The sequence below is a fragment of the Tenrec ecaudatus genome, chromosome 9 (genome assembly GCF_050624435.1).
Source record: "Tenrec ecaudatus isolate mTenEca1 chromosome 9, mTenEca1.hap1, whole genome shotgun sequence".
Taxonomy (NCBI): domain Eukaryota; kingdom Metazoa; phylum Chordata; class Mammalia; order Afrosoricida; family Tenrecidae; genus Tenrec; species Tenrec ecaudatus.
Genome location: NC_134538.1, coordinates 38,869,029 through 38,891,935, shown reverse-complemented (window position 1 = coordinate 38,891,935; position 22,907 = coordinate 38,869,029). Strand labels below are relative to the sequence as shown.

Sequence of the window (22,907 nt, the reverse complement as noted above, 5' to 3'; positions counted from 1 at the left end):
CAGAGTTCACTGAAGATATCTGGAGAAATAGAAAGAGCTTTCTTCCATCTGTAACGTGGTTCCTCTTCTGGGATGTCTTGATATGATCATATTTTGTTTACAGTTTGGACCATATACCATCTGTTAATTTATTAAAGGAATGTGTTTCCTCTTGCTTTCAAGCCATCTATACCCAGGTTCTTTGAGACCCAGATGGACACGCCCTCACAGGGATTGAGTGACTCATTCAAGAGAAATGGATCCATTGTCCAAAAGGACATTTAAAGATGGGTCCTGAAGTATAATGCTGTCTGTGATATTCCTGATTCCAGCAGTATCACCAGAGTAAACAGGTTTCAGTGGAGCTAAGAAGCCTACGAAGAAGGAATCAGCTGTCCACTTCAGAGGAATCGGTCACTGCACACCTGTGAACAGCATTGAAAAATTGTCAGACACCCAAGGCCAAATGGATAGAAGCAAAACTTTGTCAGAAACAGTGCTGGAGGACAGAACTTAGGTCAGAAAGCCCTCAGAATATGACCGTCGATGAGCTGCCTGCTCAAAGGAGGGTCAACCAGAATGACATGAATGGAGTAAAGTCTGTGAGAATAAAACCACTGGGGCCTTCGTTTATTGACGGGGCACAACTCAAAATGAGAAGAAACAGCTGTAAAAATCTAATAATTGGAACTTGGAATATAAGCAATCTGAATCTAGGAAAATTGGAAGTCATCAAAGTGAAATGGAACATGAATATGGATTTCCTAGGTGTTAGGGAGCTGCCATGGACTGGTATTGGCCATTTTTAATCAGAAAATCATATGGTTTACTACGCCGGGAATGACATGGTCAAGAGGAATGGTGTTGGGTCCATCACCAAAAAGGGCATTTCAAGATCTATCTTGAAGTACAATGCTGTCTGTGATAGGATTACATCTGTCCCCACTTCAAGGAAATCCAATCAATATGACTATTATTCAAATGTATGCACCAACCAGCAAAGCTAGTGATGAAAAAAATTGAAGAATTCTGCCATAGTTTTAGTCTGAAATTGATCAAACATGCAATCAAGATGTATTGATAATTACTGGCAATTGGAATGCAAATGTTGGAAACACAGGAAGGAACAGCAGTTGTAAAATAAGGTCTTGGCGATAGAAATAAAGCTGGAGATCTCATGACAGACATTGCAAGACCAGTGACTTATTCGTCACAAATCCCTTTTTCAACAACTATCTACATGGACTTCTTCATATAGAATACACAGAACTCAAATTAACTACATCTGTGACAGGATGTGATGGAGAAGCTCTGTATGAGCAGGTAAAACCAGGCCAAGGGATGACTGTGTGTGGTAGTTACATAATCTTGTGTCAACTTGAGGATATTAAGAGTGAAGGGGTGTAGTCTAGCCTGTCAATTAGCCTGATGATGCTTCCTTGTGGGTGTGGCCTTCTTATGAGGATTCTGGGAACTTCCTCTCTTTCTCCTGGGAGGCCGGCCACATTCTCTCTCTGCTTCACCTTCCTGTTGAAGAGCCAGCACTGAGACACTTTCACTGTCATTGGACCCACAAGACTTTTCACCCACCGGCCTATGATCTTCCTGCATTTGGCATCATTTCATCATGTACTGTGTGAGTCTGAAGAGGAATATATGGACTAGTATCAGACATATGGGCTAATATCAGACTTATGAACTTGATCAGGACTGGGCTGGGATGTTTTCTCAATATCCAATTGCTTTTTCCTATAAAACTCTCTTTTATACACATATGAGTACATCTGGATTTATTTCTCTAGTCAATCCGGTCTAACACATTGTGGAACACACGCCATCCATTGCTTACATGGGAAGTTCAGGATAAAACTAAAGACTGGAGCAAGTCCACCAGAGTCTAAATAAGATCTTGAGTCTATCTCATCTGAATTTTGAGAACATCTAAAAAACATTGACCACTAATGACAGAAGATCTGATGAGCTGTGGAAGCAAAACAAGAATATTTAGTGACCATTAAAAAGACAGGAAAGAGATAAAAGCTCAAACTGATGTCAGACAAAACTCTGAAACTTGAATTTAACGGAAGAGTAGCTCAATCAAATGGAAGAAACCGTGAAGTAAAGAGCTGGATGGGAAATTTCAAAGGGCAGCTTGAGAAGACAGTCAAATATTATCATGAAATGGACAAACCAAAAAGGAAGAACACGTGCATATCTTAAACTAAAAGAACTCAAGGGAGAAAAAAAATCAAGTCTTGAGTTGCAATACTGAAAGATTCCATGGTAAAAGATGAGGCAGGAAGCATCAAAATAAGATGGAAAGCATATTCAAAATCATTGTACCAAAAAGAACTAGTTAACAATCCACCATTTCAAGAGCAAGAACCAATGGGGCTGAAGGAAGAAGTTCAAGCTGCACTGAAAGCATTAACCGAAAATAAGGCTCCAAAAATGGATGGAACGCTCGTTGAAATGTTTCAACAAGCTGACAAAACACGGAAAACACTTACTGGTCTATGCCAGGAAATTTGGATGACAGCTACTTGGTCAACTCATTGGAAGAGGTACGTATTCGCACTCATTCCAATGGAAGGTGACTGAACAGAATGCTCACATTATAGAACAATATTACTGATATCACATGTAAGTAAAATTATTTTGAAGATCATTCAACAATTGTTGCAGCAGTACATTGATAAGGAGCTACTAGTTCAGGCTGGATTCAGAAGAGATCTTGAAACAAGGGGTATATCATTGGGACATATCAGGGGATATGGCAAATGGATCTTGGCTGAAAGGAGAGAAAACCGAAAAGATGTTTACTTGTGTTTTATTGACTGTGCCAAGGCATTCAACTGTGTGGATCATAACAAACTATGGATAGTCTTGAAATAAATGGGAATTCCAGAACATTTCATTTTGCTTATGGAAAATTTATACATGGATTGAGAGGCAGTTGTGTGACTAGAACAAGGGAATACTGTATGGTTTAAAATCGGGAAAGGTGTGCTTCAGGGTTGTATCCTCTCTCCATGCTGATTCAATCTGTATGCTGAGCAAATAATCAGAGAAGGTGGATCATGAAGAAGGATGTGGCATTAGGATTAGGAAAGGCTCACTAACAACCTGAGATATGCAGATGGCACACACTGGCTTGCTGAAATGAGGAGGACTGGAAGCACTTGCTGGTGAAGATCAACGGCTACAGTTCTCAGTGTGGATTACAACTCAATGTAAAGAAAACCAAAATCTCCACAACTGGACCTGTAGGTAACAGCGTGACAAATGAAGGAAAAATGTCAGTTATCGGGGATTTTGTCTTGCTTGGACACACAATCAATACATATGGAAGCAGCAGTCAAGAGATCCAACGACACATTGCATTAGGTAAATTGGCTGCACAAGACCTCTTTCAAGTATTGAAAAGCAAGGATGTTACTTTTTTAAAATTTTTAATTTAAGGATGTTACTTTGAGGACTAAAGTGTTCCTTATCCAAGCCAGGGTGTTTTCAATTGCCTCATACACACTTAATGCAAGTTGTACATTGAATAAGGAAGACCAAAGAAGAATTGATGCATTTGATTTATGGTGCTGGTGAAGAATATTGAAGGTACCATGGACTAGCAGGTGCATAAGCAAATGTGGTGAAGGAAGCTGATGGTGCCCAGCTATCAAAAGATATAGCATCTGGGGTCTTAAAGGCTTGAAGGTAAACAAGCGACCATCTAGCTCAGGTATGGATCAGATATCAGGCATCAAAGAACAAAACATCATATCATTGTGAATGAGGCAGAGTGCAGATTGGGACCCAAGACCCATCTGTAGGCAACTGGACATCCCCTTACAGAAGGGTCTCAGGGAGGAAATGAGCTAGTCAGGGTGCAGTGTAGCAATGATGAAACATACATCTTTCCTCTAGTTCTTTAATGATTACACACACACACACACACACACACACACACACTATCATGATCCCAATTCTACCTTACAAATCCAGCTATTCACTGGTACAGATAAGAACTGGAAACACATGGAATGCAGAACAGATAATCCCTTCAGGACCAGTGGTGAGAGTGGCGATACCAGGAAGGTGGAGGGAGGATGGGGTGGAAAGGGAGAACTGATTACAAGGATCTACATATAACTTCCTCCCTGGGGGATGGACAACAGAAAAGTGGGTGAAGGGAGATGTCAGAGGATGTAAGACATGACAAAATAATAATAATTTACAAGTTATCAAGGGTTCATGAGGGAGGAGGGAGTGGGAAGGGAGTGGGGAGGAAGGAGCTGATACCAAGGGCTCAAGTAGAAAACAAATGTTTTTAGAATAAGGATGGCTAGAGATGTATAAATGTGCTTGACACAATGGATGGATGGATGGATGGATTGTGATGAGTTGTACAAGCCCCCGATAAAATGATTTTTAATTAATTTAAAAAATTAAAACAAAAAAGGTAAAACAAAATAAAACGTACCACAGACTGCCAAAAGAACCAACAAATGTGTCTTGGATGAAGTCAGAATCCTCCTTAGAGGCAAGGATGGTGAGACTTAGGTTCATATACTCTGGACATGTCAGGGGAGGGCAGTCTCTGGAGAAGGGCATCATGCTTGGTAAAGCCAAGGGACAGCAAAAAGGAGGAAGGCTCTGGCCAAGATGGGCTGACCCAGTGGCTGCAACAATGGTCTCAGAGAACAGTTGTGAGGCTGGCCCAGGACTGAGCAGTGTGTCCCGTTGTTGTTCATAGAGTCGCTGTGGGTTGGAACGCACTGGACGCTGCGGCAGAGGCTAGGACAGGATAAGTGGCCAAAGGCTCTAGACACGTGAAGCTGAGAGGCTCTGACGTGGCATTAAGACATGTCTGCTACAAAGGCATAGGATAGATTTTCTTTCAAAACGAGGCTTACTCCCTTTGCATTTATTGATGCAATATGATGGGTGGGTGTAGTCCTCACTCTGGCATCTTGTTTTATGTTATGCTTTCTCTATTGAGTGCCTCCTTTGTTTTGTGGCTCCCTGCTCTCTGGTGCGTGTGTATGTAAGCATGTATCTATATTTTCCTTCCGGCTATTTCCCCACAAGTGAGCATGCGATTTCTCCTGGAACCACCAGGCTTTGTCAGGACAAGATGTGTCAGATATGGTAAGATGTGATCTCATGCATAAAGCCTACGACTCCACACACCAATGCACTCCCTCTTTGTTTCACTGCTACGCACACGTGCACAGCTTTAGTGAGACAATTCCTGAGAGAGCTTCGATTTGATCAGGGTCATTGAGAGCCAAAAGCTGCATGAAGAATTTCTCATGTCTGAGGCCAGGAGGAGTGTTCTGCATACCAGCTCCATGGCCCCCGTGGTCTCAAGCCTGGCTCCTTTCCACTGCCCACATAGCCCAGTGTAAGGGAGGCACTCGCTCTAGGGCATATTTCCAGCTCTAGCTTCACTCCTTTGGGGCACAGCATCAGATGAGTCAGCACAGAGTGTGGCCAAGTATTCCTGGAATTCTTACCACTGTAGCACAGCTGGCAACAAGCTAACCATGTATGGACATGACACAAAAATGCCCTTATATCCCACTAACCCAAATGAAACCTTCTTGTGTCAGCTGCTGCCGGGTTGGTTTTGATGTGTGTCAGAGAAGAACTAAGCTCCATAGGGGGAATAGATGGCCAGGCCTTTCTTCTGAGGGGCTCTAGATGGAGTGAAACCTCCAACCTTTGGCAGTAAAGACCATTAATCATTTGCACCACCCAGGGACTGCATATGACATGTTCCTCTTCTTAATGTCCCTTCACCCAAATCTCACTCTAATGTCACTTGATGTGTTACACAGGGTTCTCTAGAGAAACAAAACCAGATTGCTAGTAATTTTATATATATATTTATAAAGATAGATAGATAACACAAGAAATGAACAGTGAAATTATAAAGCAGTACAAATGGCTCAGTGCAACTCACTCCCGTGAGAGAGTTGTGAGACACTGGCAGTCCTTCAAGTCTTGAGGGCCACCAGTTCGTCCTCTGTAGAGAGAGCTGGGCTATATATCCCCAGGCAACAAACAGCAAGGCAGGTCCCCAACTGTCACTAACCATCAGTCCTCAGCTCCAGAGATGTGCATTCCAATCATGTGGTCTTAAAGGGACCTCAATTTAAAGCGACACAGTCCACCGGCTCATCATCCCACAGGTAGTGTAGCCTGTAAATTGAGACACAGAACAAGCACAGCTGGTCAGATGATCAAAGAGCAAGAGACAATAAAAGCGAGACTCACCAAGCCATTTATCTCTCTGCCCTTCAATTAATCTCACTTGTGTTTATCGGCCAGGCTGGCACAATAAACTAACTATCTCGCTTGACATGAAGCAAAGGAGACCTCTTGGCAAAGAAAAGAGAGTGGTCTCAACTTCAGCAAAACTACTTACCATTGAAAATGTCACAAAGCATACATACTCGTGTGAACACACTGTCAGTTCCCCCATGGCACAGAGGGGTCCAAAGCTTACGTTTTTGTAGCCGAAATTCCATTTGTGCCAACAATAATTTCAAAAACAAAAATAAGTTGCTGTTGTTTTATTATTGGGGGCTCATGCAATGCTTATAACAATCCATACATCCATCCTTTGTGTCAAGCACATTTGTATACCTGTTGCCATCTTCATTCTCAAAACATTTGCTTTCTTAAAAATAAGTCTCAAGGGAAATGTGATGACTCCATATTCAGAACAAGAGGACTCCGTTGTTGAATATGAATGCCGAATGCTACTCTCAGGACATACCTGCATGCTGTGTTTCCAGACAGATGTTACACCTCAGGGCGTTTGGCTTAAAGTTAAATTGTGCCATTGAGCCGATTCCAGTGTAGAGTGGCCCTACAGGACAGAGTGGAACTGCCCCCAGAGGGTTTCCAAGGCTGCCACTTACCAGGAACAGATTGTCCCATCTTCCCTCACAGAGCAGCTGGGGGGTTTGAACCACTGACCTTTCAGTTAGTCATCAAGCGCTTAGTCATGGCTCTGCCAGGTGTCCTACGAGAACATAAACTGCAAAGTTAAATGCAAAAAAAATCTAACAAAGTTCTATTTTAAATGCTTCCTGGTTCATTTAGATTTCTCTGCCTTGGTGGTGCCTGGTCCACCTAGTGAGCTGACGCAGCAAAGTTGCAGAACCTGCGACCCAGAGGAGATTGGTCTTCCCAAGTGTAGTGCTTTCCAGCATTGGTGGCGAGTTGGTCTGCAAACAAGGTCACCCCTTCAAATCCACCCAGCTCTCTGCAGGAGCGAGATGAGGCTTTCTACTCCTGTAAAGTTACCTTCTCAGAAGCCCATCCTGCGCTATGGAGTCACCGTGGGTCAGAATGAACTCGGTGGCAGTGAGTTTTTGGTTTGTCCTACAGAACTTCCTGCAGTGATGGGCAGCTTCTGAATCTGCACTGTCCAATACGGTAACGACTGGCTGTTTGTTGGTACGTACTGAGCCTTCCAAACGTGGCCAGTAAGACTGAAGGATGGAATTTAAGTCTTCTTTCAGTTTAATTAAACAGTCTTAACTGGCTGCTTAAATTTGGAGCCACGGTGTAGGGGAAGATGACACAGAAGGAAGGTAGGAGGAGGGCAAGATAGCCAGGGAATCAGCCTGGGAGTGTTTGGGGGCAGGAGGGCCCAGGAAGGACTAGCTGTGCCCTGAGGGCTCCTGCAGGACTCTTCTGTTTCCTCCTTCTCTGCCTTTTACTGAGAAGGCAGAGAGGTCAGCCAGGGGTTGGGCTAACTTACCCAGGAGGTACAGTAGCTGGGTCTCCCTTGAGAAAGAAAAACCCGAGAACAAATGGTTGCATTCGAAGATGGTGTTGGCAGAGAATAGTGACCACACCAGGAACTGCCAGAAGGACGGACGGATCTGTCTGAAAGAAGCACAGCCAGAGTGCCCCTTGGAAGTGCGGATGGCAAGACTTCGTCTCACGGACTTTGGACATGTTCTCAGGAGAGACCAGACTCTGGAGAAGGACATTGCGCTTGGTAAAGTAGAAGAGAAGCCAAAAAAAAAAAAAGAGGAAGATCGTCAGTGAGCTGGATGGACACACAGGGGCTGCAACAGTGGGGCCAAGCCTAGAAATGACGGGCCAATTGTGAGGATGGCACAGGGCCTGGCAGAGCTTCAGTCTGTGGTACATAGCGGTTCTAAGAGCCGGAATTGACCCCAGGGCACTTAACTTCTATGTTACATACACATTGGCCTACACATAGAAGAAAATTATATGAATTATATACATATATTACAGACATATAATTTTCATAGATCTCCACATAACAAATATGTACAACATACACTAAAAGATTTAAAAGTTATATTTAATCACTATTGGCATCAAGATGAATAGTATATATCAAAATAATTTCTTTGACCTGAAAGTTCCTTTTTCTTTCTGCTGACATATGCGTATGCATATGTATGTTGTTGGACTTTCGGCGGAACGAAGCACTGCCAGGTTCTGTGCCAGTCTCACAACTGTCATTATGTGTGAGCCCATTGTCGCAGCCACGGCGTCAACCCATCTCATTGAGGCGCTTCCTCTTTTTCGCTGAGCCTCCACTCTATCGAGCCTGATGTCCTTCTCCAGAGATCGGCCTCTCCTGAACGTGTCTGTATTAGGTTGGGTTTGCAGGAGAAGTAAAACCAGTGATGCTCATTTACATATAAAAGGGAACTTGATATCCAGAAGGCGCCCCAGCCCAGTCCAACTCAAGTCCATGGGTCTGATGCTAGCCAAGCCCTCTGCAGACTCACAGAGCTGCAGCAGTGAAGTGGGAAGCAGGGAGCTCACAGGCCAGTGGGTGCTGAGTCATATGGATCCAAGGTCAGGGGATATGTCACAGGACGCTGACAGTTCTCCAGGTCAGCAGCTCACATGGGGTCACTCTTGGAGGCAGACTCAGTGAAGTCCCAGCCAGGAGGAAGCGAAGAGCCAGAGAGAAGAGAGAGAAGAGCCTCACTCTCTTTCTTACCCCCTCAAAGCAGCAGCATCAGGCTGTGACCTGATTAATAGCTTCAAGTTAACAAAAAATTAAATGGCTACAAATATCCAAAACATGGGAACAAAGTCTCACCATCCCCAATGCTAAGGACATGCTGGTGCTCATCCAACAGAGGTTTGTTTATTCTTCTGGGAGTTCGTAGTATCATTCTTCACCAGCGCCAGAGCTCAAAGGCATCAATTCTTCTTTGATCTGCATTATTCATTGTCCAGCTTCCAAAGGCATCCAAGGCAACGGAAAAGAGCATGGCATGGGTCTGACAGGTCGCCAGATTAGGGATCAGGGGGTTGACTCCACCAAACGCCTACCCTAAGCGAAAATTAGCTGGTCATGCCACAATAAAGGGGTGGGAAAGGAATCAGGCTCACATTAGACGTCCGAGGGGACAATTCAAAGCGGACCTTGCTCAGATCCTGGGACATAATACATCACACGCGTAGTCCTGAATATAGCATGCTCCTGAAACGGAGCATGCGCAGACTACACTCACCTACTTAGGTGCAGGCGCAGGTCAGCCTTCACAGGTCAACCTCACAGGTGCCCATGAACTTAGCCATCAGGCATGGTAATACCCACAACCACGCCCCCTCAAGGAATGTAGGAGGGGATAGCAGCAGGGCCAGCTGTGTGTCTCTTGGTGGTTCTGCTCTGCTGGCACCACGCTCTGGTTCCACTCGCTGCTTCTGACACTGGTTTCACGTGGGTTTTAGCGCTCTCCGGAAGTGGCCTTCTTCAGTGGGGAAATCTTGCACAACCTCCTCTCAGCTTTGCATGCTTTCCAGAGATAGTGGGTACCCTTTGAGACTGTAATACCTGAAACTCCCCTTTCCCTCCTAAAAGTAACTCGGATTATGAAAGTGCTTCTGCCCCATGAATTCTTTCAGCGTTGAGAAGAGCCAAGGTAAACCAACCCAGAAATCTAACAGGGCAGACGCACCTTAATCTTCAACATGGCATTTTTGCTTTTTCATGCTTTGAGGAGCAGATTTCCCCAATGCAATACGTGATTGGGTTTCCTGACTTTCGCAGACCTCGATTGTGAATCCCAGGAAAATGCAATCCTGGACAACTTCAGTCTCTTCTCCATTTATCATGATGTTGTTTATTGGTCCAGGAAGGAATCTTCTTTTCTTTACAACAACAACCACAACTCCAGTTGGTGCTGACTCATAGCAACCCGACAGGGCAGGGTAGAGCAGTCCCTGTGGGCTTCTGAGACTGTAACTCTGTACAGGAGTAGAAAGCCCCATCTTTCTCCTGCGGAGTGGCTGATGGTTTCAAACTACTGACCTTGCAGTTAGCAGACGAACTTGTAACCATTAGGCCACCCAGGGCTCCTTGTTTTCTTTAAATTGAAACATCATTCATATTGAAGGCTGTCCTCTCTGATCTTCATCAAGTCCTTTTTGCTTTCAACAAGATTGTGTCACCTTCAAATCACAGCTTGCTAGTGAGTCTTCCTCCAATCCCGATGCCATAGTCTTCTGCACATGGTCTAGCTTCACATGCTATCTCTTCAGCAAACAGAGTGAGTATGGTGAAATGTACACCCCTGGCATACACCTTTCCTGGTTTTCTTTTTAATTGAACTTTTCAGTGTGAAGTAGGTGAAGGTTTACAGAGCAAATCATCTGTTGTATATTCACTATCTCATCAAACCTCCCAATGTCTTGACCTTTCTTTGGTGAATTGAAATCACACGGTCTCCCCTTGTTCTGGTCCAACAACTGTCCCTGGCTACAGGTTCCACATGAGCACAATAGATGTTCTGGAATGACAGTGCTTTACAATGTTACCCATGTCCCAATGTTCTGATCTACGCAAATGCCTCCACATTGTCAATAAGACACCAAGATCTTTGTCTAACTACAAGGATATTTATTTGGGGGGAGGGGGAGGATGGCTGTTGTCTGGGGCCCACGGAAACCCTGAGGTGAGAGGGGGAGGGCACACAGCGCTCTCACACTGTCTGGCTACCTCCCTTTGAAAGAGCCCTTCGGCCAGAACAAGGTCTCCCTGAATAGCCCCACACACTCCTGGGCTCACTCCCAGGACAGGTTTGAAAAAAGATTCTGCCTTCTCTCTGCCTCAACCTGAGGGCCACTGTGCCAGCACAGGAAGGGATGGGCAGTGGTAAACTCATCCAACCCCCTTTTACAGAAGAAGGAGCGTGGGCGCAGAGAGGTTGAGGAGTCCGTCCAAGCGCACACAGCTGCATCCAATCCTTGCTCAGGTTCCCAGGCTCAGAGTTATTTGTCCCAGAGCTCTGGAGCCCCTTCCTCAGCCACTGTGGGACCACGAGAGGGCACAGGTCGGCATAGCGTCATTCCTGAGGGCTGTCCCCCTCTTCCCCATTCCTGCTCCCCCCAAACCCATCCTCCTACATATCTCCTTTGTGCGCGTGTTGGGACAAGGGCCTCCCTCCCCTCGCAGGGAAGGAGGGAAAGTACCCTGAGCCCGCGGACGCAGGTCCCTAACCCGCGATGGGCGTCGCGCAGGAAGCCCGCTCCCAGCGCGCCGGGCCGGCGGGAATGGGGCTAGGCTCCTTTAAATCCCGCCCGAGCGCGCCCGAGCGGAGCCGCGCCCTTCCCGGACCCGCAGCCCCGGCCCGGCGCGTCTCCGCCACTCTCCGCCCCGCGCCTCTGCTCCCGGGAGCCGGCTCGCGCCTCGGGCCTCCCGGCGCGGCCATGAGCCGCATCTACCAGGACGGCGCCCTCCGGCACAAGGCGGTGCGGAGCGCGCGGCTGCCCGCCGCCTGGGACCCCGGCGCCCACCAGGGGTAGGCCCCGCCGCCGCCTCTGGGAGCCACCCCAACTCCGCCACCCCAACTCCCCAGGCTGCGGGTGGCACGGAGGAAGGGAAGATTGGGGTGCCCAGATTGCCCTCTCGGGCCCGCGCCCCGCAGCCCGAGCTGCACCCCCTGAGACAAAGATGCGCAGGGCCACAGGCCGGCTTGCCCGCGGGCTCGGACCTGTCCCGACCTCTGTCCCTCCTCCAGCGCGGGCCTTTGCACGGGTGCCCACCCCCTCTAGAAAGGACCGCGCCCTTGGGGTGCTGGTGGGAGTTGGCGAGTCCAGGGCAGAGTTGGGTGCAGGAGAGCCCGCCCCGGCGGATATCCAGATCCTAAAAGCAAAGGAGCCCTTCCAGTCAAACTGACACGCCACTCACACCCCTGCCGGGAGCCGATCCAGCGCACAGCGACCTGGGATCACGGAGTAGAACCGCCCCGTGCGTCCTGACGCTGTCAGTCTTCAGGAAGCAGGCTGCCCAGCCTTTTCCTTTGGAACAGCCGGTGGGCCCCTGTTTTCTTTTAGCAGCCAAGTGCCTTAACCATTGTGCCACCAAGACTGCCTGAAACCCAAATGCTACCTCCTGTTTTGTATGTGGTGGTTGTGACAAAATAAGAGTTGTTTTCCAATCGTGATTTCCTCCCCCCACCCCACACACCTTGTCAGCCTCTCTCCCATTTCTGCATTCCCAAAGAGGGAGCCTCCGGTTCTGATTTTATGCAGAGTGGAACCAGAAAACCTCGGGTTCAGCTGATCTCACGGGCCACCCTGCCATCTCAGTCTGGTCAGGAAAATCCTAAGTCCCCGCATCCCCGTTTCTCCAGCTCCACCAACCACTTCCGTGTTAGGTTGTTGAGGAGCACTGCTGGCGTAGTATGCTGCTAACCCAAGGTCAGAGTTCAAAACCACCGACTGCTCGGGGGAAAGTTGAGGCTTTCCACTCCTGAAGACATTGACAGTCTGGGAAACCCACAGGGGGCAGTTCTGTCCTGTTCGAGAGGGTCACTAGGGGTCAAACTTGATGGCCCTGAGTCATTAGGTCGTCCCCTATGTGATGTGAATGACAACAGAAATATATGCACGGCTTTAAAGTCAATGAGAAGGGATGATCATAGATAGCCCTTTAGAAACACCCCCCCCCCCGCCCAAAATTGTTTTTCGGTTAATAAAAAGGCAACATCCTTTATATGTAGTAAACGTTTTGATAGTTTACAAAAACCCTTCGTGCCCACGGTCTTTGTCACCTGAGGAGCAGTGGGGAGTGCTGAATGTGTTCTCTGCCTATTGTATGTAAGACTGAGTTCTGGGCTCTGCAGGGGGGCCCATTGCTTGGTCTCAACAGCACTGCCCTCTGGTAGTGCCCTCACTTGCACACCCACTCTGGGATAATAAAATCCACCCCTCCCACCGCCCCCCATCCCCCCACCCCCACAGGTCAGGATCTTGCTTCGCGGATCTTGGGCCATCACACTGGAAGGGGGCTATTTTCTGGCAGAGCTGACCCATCCCTTCTCTTCCTCTTGTCTCAGGGGCAACGGGGTCCTGCTGGAGGGAGAGCTGGTGGATGTGTCACGGCACAGCATCTTGGATACCCACGGCAGGAAGGTGCGCTGCTTCTGGGGTGGCAGCTCGGCGCTGGCTTTAGTCCTTCCAGAAGTCACTCCCTGCTCCAGGCTCTGCCAGTGCCGAGGACTGGGGAGGGATGCAGCTTCTTCACTGAGTGGTGCACGGGTTGTTGGGAGATGTGTCCCAATACCAACACCAACCAAATGTGGCTGAAGATGGGAAGGGATCCATTCAGGCCATGCTGGGCAGTGTGTGGCCAGGAGGAAAGGCCCGGGTCGTAGCTCAGAAAACAGACCAGGCCCTGGACCCAGATAGTGTGATTGGGCTGAGATTGGGAGCCTGAAAGCAGGAAGGGGTGAGGTGGATGCTTCAGGACTCAGCTTGTGGATGCCCTGAGGAGGGCCTGCAGGGGTGACTTATGAAAGGAATGGGGCCAGGAGCCTTGCTGGGCATGGAGTAGAGGAGGGGAGGAAGGCAGGATGGGTGGCTGGCTCTTTGTTCTTAGAGTCTAGGGCCCAGATCCCTTCCCTCTGGCCTGGTACTTCCCACTGCCTCAAAGTAGCAGGCAAGGTCAGAGAGGGCAACCAACGACCTCACCCCTCCTGGGTACCAGCTCTGATCCTGGGCAGTTGTGCGCATGCCAGCCCTTGGGAGTGGGTTATCATAAATGTACCGCTACGTTTGTTGTTTGCAGCTCTATAGAAGCAGGGCGGCTCTTGGCACCGACTCATCTTTTTTCATTGCTGTTTGTGACTGGGCATCTAAGAATGTTGGGCGTTTACAAAGCAGGTCACCTGTGTGGACCTGGATCTCCACTGGGTGCACATTGGTGGCAGGGACTATGGGAGAGGGCTGCTGTTTTCTGGGCTTTTATTTCCACGCTTCATGTGACCTCTCCGTTGTTGACAGTTAGTGACTTCCCATCTCCTTGGAGCCCCTGCCACTGTTGCTCTCCACATGTCCAAGGTGACATCTTACACAGCCATCTCTTTGCTGTCGCTCATTGCTGCGCCAAAGGATCCCTGCCTGTCTGCCAAATAGAATCCCAACCCAGAGCGCCAACTGAACGGCTGCCTCCAGCGGATGCTGCTTGTTCTGAGTGTCCGCGCCACCCCATGGCATGACCCGGATATGTTGACAAGGTGACTCGTTGATAGTAGCACCCTGTCAAGGTGGCCAATGGTGCTACCCAGAGCCTTTCTCTCTACCCCATGAGAACGCCCCCCCCTCCCAGCCCCCCACTACTTTGATGCCAAGAAATGCTTTGCTTCGCCCTTCCTGGCCATTGCCAATCTGGAGTCCTGAGCCAACCTTCTCAGGAGAGTCCATGTGCACGCCCATGCTGAGGCCGAACTTCTGCTAGGGCTGACTTGTGCCCAGGCAGGCAGGGTGCTCTCCTCAGCCCGCTCCAAACTTGCTTCCTCCAAGTTTCTTGGTGAAGCTAGAGCTAAAAAAGCAATGTCCAGTCAGGTCGAGCTCCTCCCTTGGCCATTCCTGACCTCCCTCATCCATATCCACTCACCTCGGCTAGATCCTCAGGAACGCCAGTCCGTCGTGATGGGCTCTCCGACCTACCCCTTCTGACTGCCCCTCGCTCCAAAGCTCATTCCTGCCCTGTTGCCAACTTGTTTCCTGAGAGACCCTCTGGGGTCTTTGCTGCTCCGAAGGATTCCTTCTTATTTACCAGATAAGCTCCCAATGCCAACTGGGGATCTGCCTCCAACTGATCACGCTTGCCTTCCTAGCCTCGGCTTCCCCAGGTCTTGGCCAAGTGGCTCAAGGCGCTCCACTGTAGGTGGGACTCTAGATTTCTGTGTACCTGTCTTGTGTTTAATATCTATTCTAGTCCCTTACCTCTGCACTTGCAGGTCTCTCTGCTCTCTGAGACTTCACCTTCCTCAGCTCTCCCAGGAAGTGGGCATCTCTTCATCAGTCTGCTGGCATCATGCGTTGGCCTTTTCTTGTTAGACTAGCCGGCAAATAGCAGCTAGGGTTCGCTTCCCGCTTAACACCGTGCTTGCTCCTCCCCAGGATCCCATTGAAGCCTTGCAGCATTCCTAAGGGTAGCCATCACTTCACCCCTGGCTCGCAGAGGATCCTGGAGCTTGGGAGGCTGGGAGTGATTTGTTCCAGGTCATGAATCTGTTGGAAGAGGCAGAGGGGCCACTGGGCCCAAGGTCTTTCTCAGTACCTTTCCCATGACACGTTGGCTGTATCCACTTCTGCTTTATGGTGTTCGGGGTGCTTCATGCTTTGTGCTTGGCTCATGGATTTTTGCATGTACTTTCTATCCTGGTCATGTGCAGGCCTTGTGCCCACCCTACTATGGACCTCTAAACCTCAACTCGCAGCCATCTAGTAGATTCTGACTCATACCAGGCCTGTAGGACAGAGTAAAACTGCCCCCTGTGAGTTTCAGAGAGTGTAACTGCTTCCAGGAGTAGAAAGCCTCCACTTTCTCCTATAGAGTGGCTGGTGATTTCGAACCGCTGACCTTGTGGTCAGCAGCCCAACATGCAACCCACTACACCACCAGGGCTCATTGTGTGCTCTACTGAACACATGAATGAATAAATGAATGAATATTTGAATGGGGGACATCAGCCCAGCTTGAATATTTTTTAGAGCTGAGGTGGGACTTGAGGGTTAAGGTGAGGTTGAGGAGGGCCACGCCCAGAGCCCAGGGGAGTTGTGTGTTGAGGTGAGCACAGTGATGGCAGCCTCCTCATTCTCTCTCTGCCGGACCACAGGAACGCTACTACGTGTTGTATGTCCAGCCCAGCAGCATCCACCGCCGCAAATTTGACCCCAAGGGAAATGAACTTGAACCCAACTTCAGCGCTACAAAGAAGGTGAACACGGGCTTCCTCATGTCATCATACAGTAGGTATCCTTCCACCCTTCTCCCTCAGGGCCCTCCCACAGGGCGTTCTTCCTTGGCCCCTGAACCTCTCAGCCCCTAGATAATATCTTCCCAGGATGGTTAGCCTTGAAGCTACCTTGGGACCAGGGTCCTGTCTAGCTTTCTATTTCCCTTCCATCTTCTCCTACAGGCTACAAGACCACCCATGACCTGGCTCTGGACTCTTAACTGGTTGTGTCCATCTGTTTAGGTCATGCTTCTTAGTGGTTTGATAAACACTAAGTAAACAGTCTCCATTTTGTGATCTGATGTGAGTGGTCAATCCATTGGAAGAGGCATTTATTCCCTTGTGGGAATGGCCTGCATCCAACAGCTGTAGATGTTTTGGCAAAGCCTACCCTTTCTTGATCCTGTATCTGATTTGTCATCCTCTGACCTCCTGGTCTGGGGACTTGAGCCAGCAGCCTTTCATCTGACTTGCCGATTTTGGGATTTGTTAGCTTCCATTTTGAATCATGGCATTGGCAAACATATTGACTATACCATGGACTTCCAGAAGAACAAATCAAATTGTCTTGAAAGAAGTAAAACCAGGATGCTCTGTAGAAGGGACGATGTCTAGACTTTTATCTTGTGTACTTTGGACATGTTATGAGGAGACAATAGCCCCAAGAGGAGAGTATCGTACTTGGTAAAGTGGTGTCAGTGAAAAAGAAGACCCTCAGTGAGATGAATTAACACAGTGGCAGCAACAATGGGCTCAACCTTAGCAGCTATTGTGAGGCTGGTCCAGGACGGGGCCGCGTTCCGTTCTATGGTACATAAGGTCACTGTGAGTCGGAGCCGGCTCGAGAACACCTAACAATAACAACAACCCCCAAAACCCTGCGAGCCAGCAGCCTGCTGCCTGACCTGCTGCTTTGGGGTTCTTCCGCCCTTGTAACCATGTAAGTCAGGAGAAGCTTCCAGTAAGAGGGGATCCGTAGAGCATCTGGAGACCACTAAAGTTTGTTCCTGCTTCAGCAGATCCTCCCTACCTCTCCCCAAAGCAGTAAGACTCAGGATCTGGAGAGATCCCTGCCTGGCCTCCATTGTTTCAGGAGGAAGGCAGAATTCTGTAGTGAGTTTGGAGACTGACTCGTTGTGTGATCTTAGAGCAGTAACTTAACTTCTCTGAGCACAGGTTTTCTCATCTGTAACATGGGAATCTTAAAGATGGAGTAACCCTCACTGAGATTTACTGGTCAGGAAGATACTGTGCTGACACATGCTTTACAGGCCTCATTTCGTTTACAGCTGCTGTCAGTCCTGTCAAACAGGCACATTTTCTCCCTCCTTTTCAGGCGCAGGGCAATGAAGTAATTTTCTCTAAGCTCAGATTCATGAGTACCCACAGGCCTGCTGTGCAGTCTGTGAGGGGTGACTGAGGCAAGGCATCTAGAGCACTCAGTCACAAAAGACGCTCTGTGGGAGTAGCAGAGGGAGGAGGAGAGTCGGGCATAGGAGGAGGAATGGAAGGGGTAGCTGGCTAACTCCATGAACAACTGCCCCCTTTGCCATGAGACCAGAACTGGAGCGTGCACAGCGACCATTACCGAACAGCTGATTCCTCAAAGACACTACAGGAATCCTGATCTAAACAGGGATTATATGGATCAGAAGTTCAAATTCTCAGGGACTCCAGACTTTCTGGAGCCATGGAGGCTAGATGAACCCCTGAGCCCAGGGCCCTGAGATCATCTTGAAACCTGAAACCAAACATAGGTATCCCCGAAAGTTTTTTAGTGAAGACTGTTTTGAGCAGTCTGATCAGTCAAGATCAATCTAGATCAGTGGTTCACAACCTTCCTACTGCCATGACCCTTTCATACAGTTCCTCATGTTGAGGTGACCTCCAGCCATGTTTTCATTGCTACTTCATAATTATGGAAAAATGTAATTTTGCTACTGTTATAATTGGGATACCCCTGTGAAAGGGTCATTCGACCCCCAGGGGGTCGCGACCCACAAGTTGAGAACTGCTGATCTATAGGGTATTAAATTGACAACAGCTACTCTTGTGGATTAGACAAGAAGCATGGGGGCGGGCAGTGAGTTTATGGTGATGCAGAAGGGACACTTGGGGAAAAGGAGGCCGGGCATGGCGCCACAACTTGAAGAATGTAATCAATGTCACTGAATTGCTGGTTGGGGTTCCAGTTCATACGAGCAATGACTGATGACTGGTGGCAGATAAGTTCTCGTAGTAATATCGTCTTAGTTTCGTGAGGTACCTTCAGCAAAAGGCATACTTCTATGTCAGGAAAAACCATTTTGAGGTCAGGGCTAATATAAGATTTTTAGCAAAACTTAGATGAACATCTTCTAAAATCACCGAAGCTTCGTAACATAGATAGGCTGTCCTACGTAAAACAATAGTTTTTAGAAGCACCAAGAATTTTGAGGAATGCTGGAAAAATTTACGAAATGAACCCCAAGAGGGAAGACAGTCAACCCGGTGAATGAAGAAACAGCGTCCGAAGAGCAGACACTGGTCGAAGACTATAGGATGACCATTGTTAAGGTAGCTCTTGGAGTTGAGCTCTCACTGGCTCGGCGTTTTCAGTGGTAAGTGATCAAGCTTTGGGTTGAACGGTTTCTAAAAGCACTGCATGAAGATGGGCTGGCTCGAAGGGCTGATCTTTCCAACAAAGCTGAAGCTCCTGAGGACGAGCCTTGCCGCTGCCAGTCCAGTCCCGAGCGAGCGGCGTGCGCCAATCGAAACGGTGGCTTCTGAGGGAGCTGCGGGGCCAGTGAAATGAAGGCAGAGAGATCAGCTGAGAAGTTCTAGTGCCGAAATTTTTGGATTCCAAAGAGGTCATATTGGTAGATTTTCTCAGACCTGGTGATTGCGGAACTTATTTTGAGGAGGATTTCAGAAAATTGAAAACCACAGTGGTGAGGAAAAGGCCAAGGAAGTTGGACCAAGGGGTAATTTTACCCATCAGCTGTGCAGCTGCTCCGTCTTTGAGGGTAGCAGAATGGCTTGTGAAAATCTCATTGGGGTGCCTTACCCCATCTACCCATGGCCCTACCCCTGGTCTGGCCCCTTCAGGCGTCCTTTTGTTTCCCAAACTCAAAAGGATATTTCAAAGAAGAATGATTTGAGACCCCAAGAAGGCCAAAGCTGCCATTTTGCCCTGGTGTAAATCAGAGAATGCAGAATGTCTGGGAGATGGAAGCGCCACCTTCCGAAGAGGGTGGACCTAAGTGTGGACGACATACTGAGAAAACGGTAGCTTCGCGATTTGATGTTTCTCTTGAAGAACATTTTCTATGACTTTCTAGCCATGCTTTTTGACTTACCCTCATATTCTCAGGAACAGAAATCAAAAGAAACGTAAAGGGGAAAAAAAGAAGAAAGAAAAGATAAACATAAGCCCTTTGTAAGAACTTCAGGAGTCTTGGTGACATAGTGGATTATGCCTTGGGCTACTTAACCACAAGTCCAGCAGTTCAAACCCACCAGTCACTCCGAAGGAGAAAACTGAGGCTTTCTGCTCTTGTAAGATTCACAGCCCCAGGAAGCCACAGGAGCAGGTCTCCCCTGTCCTGCAGGGTAGCTTTGAGCCAAGCTTAATTCGATGGCAGTGAGTGTGTGTTTTTGTTTCTGTAAGTGAATCGATAATAACCCATCCAATGCTGTCTATCTGCAGAGGTAGAAGCCAAGGGGGACACGGACAGGCTCACCCCCGAGGCGCTGAAGGAGCTGGTCAATAAGCCAGAGCTGCTGGCACTGACGGCGAGCCTCACCCCAGACCAGACCGTGGCCTTCTGGATGCCCGAGGCACAGATGGAAGTGATGGAGCTCGAGCTGGGGGCCGGGTTACGGCTGAAAACGCGGGGAGATGGCCCCTTCCTGGGTGAGCAGTACAGCCTTCCTGCTGACATAACTTCTTGTGTGGGAGTTGAGGACTCCTGGTCCCCTTCCTGAGCCTTTCCTCGGAGCTCATGGCCACTGGCTAGTCCAGTCTCGGTGGGCCCCAAGTCACTTGATATTTATTTTAAAATTCCTGGACACATGCCTTTGGGGTCTTGGCCTGGATGCCCTGGATTCCAGAGTGTTGTCCAAGCCCATGGTTCTTGTGAGCAGCCTTATAGCCTAGTAATCTAGTGCAGTGGTTCTCAACCTGTGGGTCGTGACCCCTTTGGGGTTCAAATGACCCTTTCACAGGGGTTGTCCAATTTATAACAGTAGCAAAATGACAGATATGAAGTAGCAATGAAAATAATTTTCTGGTTAGGGGGGTCCCCACAACATGAACTGTACAAAAGGGTCGCGGCATTAGGAAGGCTGAGAACCACTCAGAGACTCCCTCACCACACCCTGGCTGAGACAGTACAGAGGACAAAGGCTGAATCGAGTCCCACAGGACCCCCCACCCCAGACGAAGCCCTCCCCTTCCCCGCAGTGTTTCCCACGCAAGGCAGAAGGCCATTCAGCTTCTCTTCTTCTTTCAGAGTCATTAGCCAAACTGGAGGCAGGAACCGTGACCAGATGTAATTTTGCTGGGGATGGAAAGACAGGCACTTCCTGGACAGACAACATCATGGCCCAGAAGTCTTCAGAAGGGGCCACTGCGGAGGCCCGCGAGCAGGGAGACGGCGCAGAGGACGAGGAGTGGGTAGGTCCGGGAGACGGCTGTGGACCTGGCCTTGGAGTGCTCCTCTCTTCGGGTAGTGTTGTGGGACGAGGGGAGGACAGCAGCTCGTTTATCGGTCGTGAAAACCTCCTCATGGAATTCTGAGGGGTGAGCCCAAGCCTGACAGCCACGGTGAGGGGGACCTGGACGGGCAGTGTCCCCGTTCCGCTGCTTGTGGCGTTGCTGAGTCACAATGGACTCCAGGGCACCCTACATCCACGCACCAGAAACATTCCTACAAGGTTCCGGGGGCACACCCTCCGTCTCAGTATCTGGTGCTGCCCGAACAGAAGCCCCATCCGCGAATGGCTTCAAGAGCAGATGTGAATGTGCTCCCCTTTGGAGGCTCTGCATCCAAACCGGGCCTGGCAGGTAGACCCTTCTGTGAATCTCTTAGTGCGCAGCGTCCATTGACCGCTGTCCGTGTCCCTTGGCATGTCTTTGCATGAGTGCCGCTGTGGCTACTTTCGTAACTCAGAAGTGATTGGGTTTAGGATCCACCCTACGTTGGATTTTCTCATTAACATAAGAACAGGAAAGGCAGGTTGCAGCCCCAAAAATAGATGTCGCAGGGGAGACAGTTTGACCTGGAACCTTTCCGAGCTGGGTCTGTCTGCATGTATGCCCCAAAGATGTAAGGAAACCAGGAGGATTGGAAGAAAGGGGTACTGAGGAGAGCCTGCAAAGGCCAGTAAATCTCTCAAGCATTTCCACTGCAAGTGATTGCATTAGCCGGGCCGGGTCAGGCCGGGCCGTGGTGCAGGCGCATGAGTGATTGGCTTCTTGTTTGAAGTAGCTGGGAAGTGACTGGGTTGCTCCTCACTAGTTTTTCCCCCTGGGTCAGCCTCCTGGTTTAGCATCAGGCTGCAGGCTCTTCACAGTTGGGTTGTTTTCCTAAACTGTATTTCACTCAAAGATTTGAATCGCTATCAAAGGCCCCAATTTGAACAGTAAAAACAAAAATGTTTCCCAACAGGAAAATGAGCCATTTATCTAGGTGATAAAGATGCTTTTTATCTATCTATCTATCTATTTATTTATTTGGGGGTGACAGAGAAAGCAAGGCCAGATAGAATCGAGAGTCTGGATTCTCTTTTGTCTTGGGACGGGGGATCTGGACTGCAAAATCACTGAGAGCTGCCGGCCTGGCTCCAGGGCGAGCCTAAGGAAGAGAAGCTGTTTACCCAAAGACTCACTAACATGCTTTTACTAAGAGCTCTCTCTTTGTGTCTCTGCCCCCTTGGGTTTCCCCAGGATGCCTGAAGTTCATGGAGGACAGCAGGCCTCCAGGGCCCCACCAGAACCTGCTGTGGCGCTGTTGAGAGGTTCTTCCACCCACTTCCACTCTGGAGCTGAAGACAAAGAGCAATCCACCTGAATCAGCCTTACCTGATCCTTCCTACCCCCATCTTGGAACACCCTTTGGATAAGCTCCTCTCGTGGGTGTGGGGGCATACAGTGGCTCAGGGAAGGACCCTCCCTGGGTGAGAATCTAGTCTTCTTAGACCTTTTCCATCCTGGCCCATGATCTGGAACTTATTTTGAGAGACAGGTGGTAGACAAGTCTGGGGCAGTCTGAGATGAACTGGCTTGGTCTTGGTGCAGAGTTGGGGAGCATCCATTGGTCAGAATGGAGGGGGAAGTTTCCAGGGGGCACTTTTCTCTGTGCCTGCGATTCTTCCTGCTTTCTTTCCACACACCCACACCGTCCCAAGCCCCACACTCTGCATTGCAGCCTCTGCTCTCCTGCTCCCAGCCTCCTTGTCCCTGTCCCTGTTCCTTCCACTGATCCTGTGCCCCCTCCGAGTTTCCTGTCTGCTGCTTCCTTCCTGGGCTGGTTCCTGGTGAATGCTGTTCTCTGCGAGGCCAACAGTGTGCACTCTCACTCCCCATCTCTCAGACTCACTCTGCCAGGCTGCGTTTTTGAAAACACTTCTGTTGTTGTTTTGTACCTTGGGAACTTTTTAATAAACAAGTAAATTTTCAGAAAAGAA

At 48.9% G+C, this 22,907-nt stretch overlaps 1 protein-coding gene and 1 pseudogene across 1 annotated transcript; one reads left to right on the top strand and one right to left on the bottom strand.

The window, feature by feature from the left end:
• LOC142457234 (AP-2 complex subunit beta pseudogene) overlaps window positions 1-11,702 on the bottom strand; it is a 25,684-nt pseudogene extending 13,982 nt beyond the window's left edge.
• LOC142456741 (arpin-like) lies at window positions 11,603-22,907 on the top strand. The gene is made up of 6 exons (XM_075557975.1): window positions 11,603-11,792; window positions 13,332-13,407; window positions 16,119-16,251; window positions 19,927-20,133; window positions 20,732-20,895; window positions 22,168-22,907. The coding sequence occupies exons 1-6, from the start codon at window positions 11,701-11,703 to the stop codon at window positions 22,174-22,176; spliced, it is 681 nt and encodes a 226-aa protein (XP_075414090.1). The 5' UTR covers window positions 11,603-11,700; the 3' UTR covers window positions 22,177-22,907.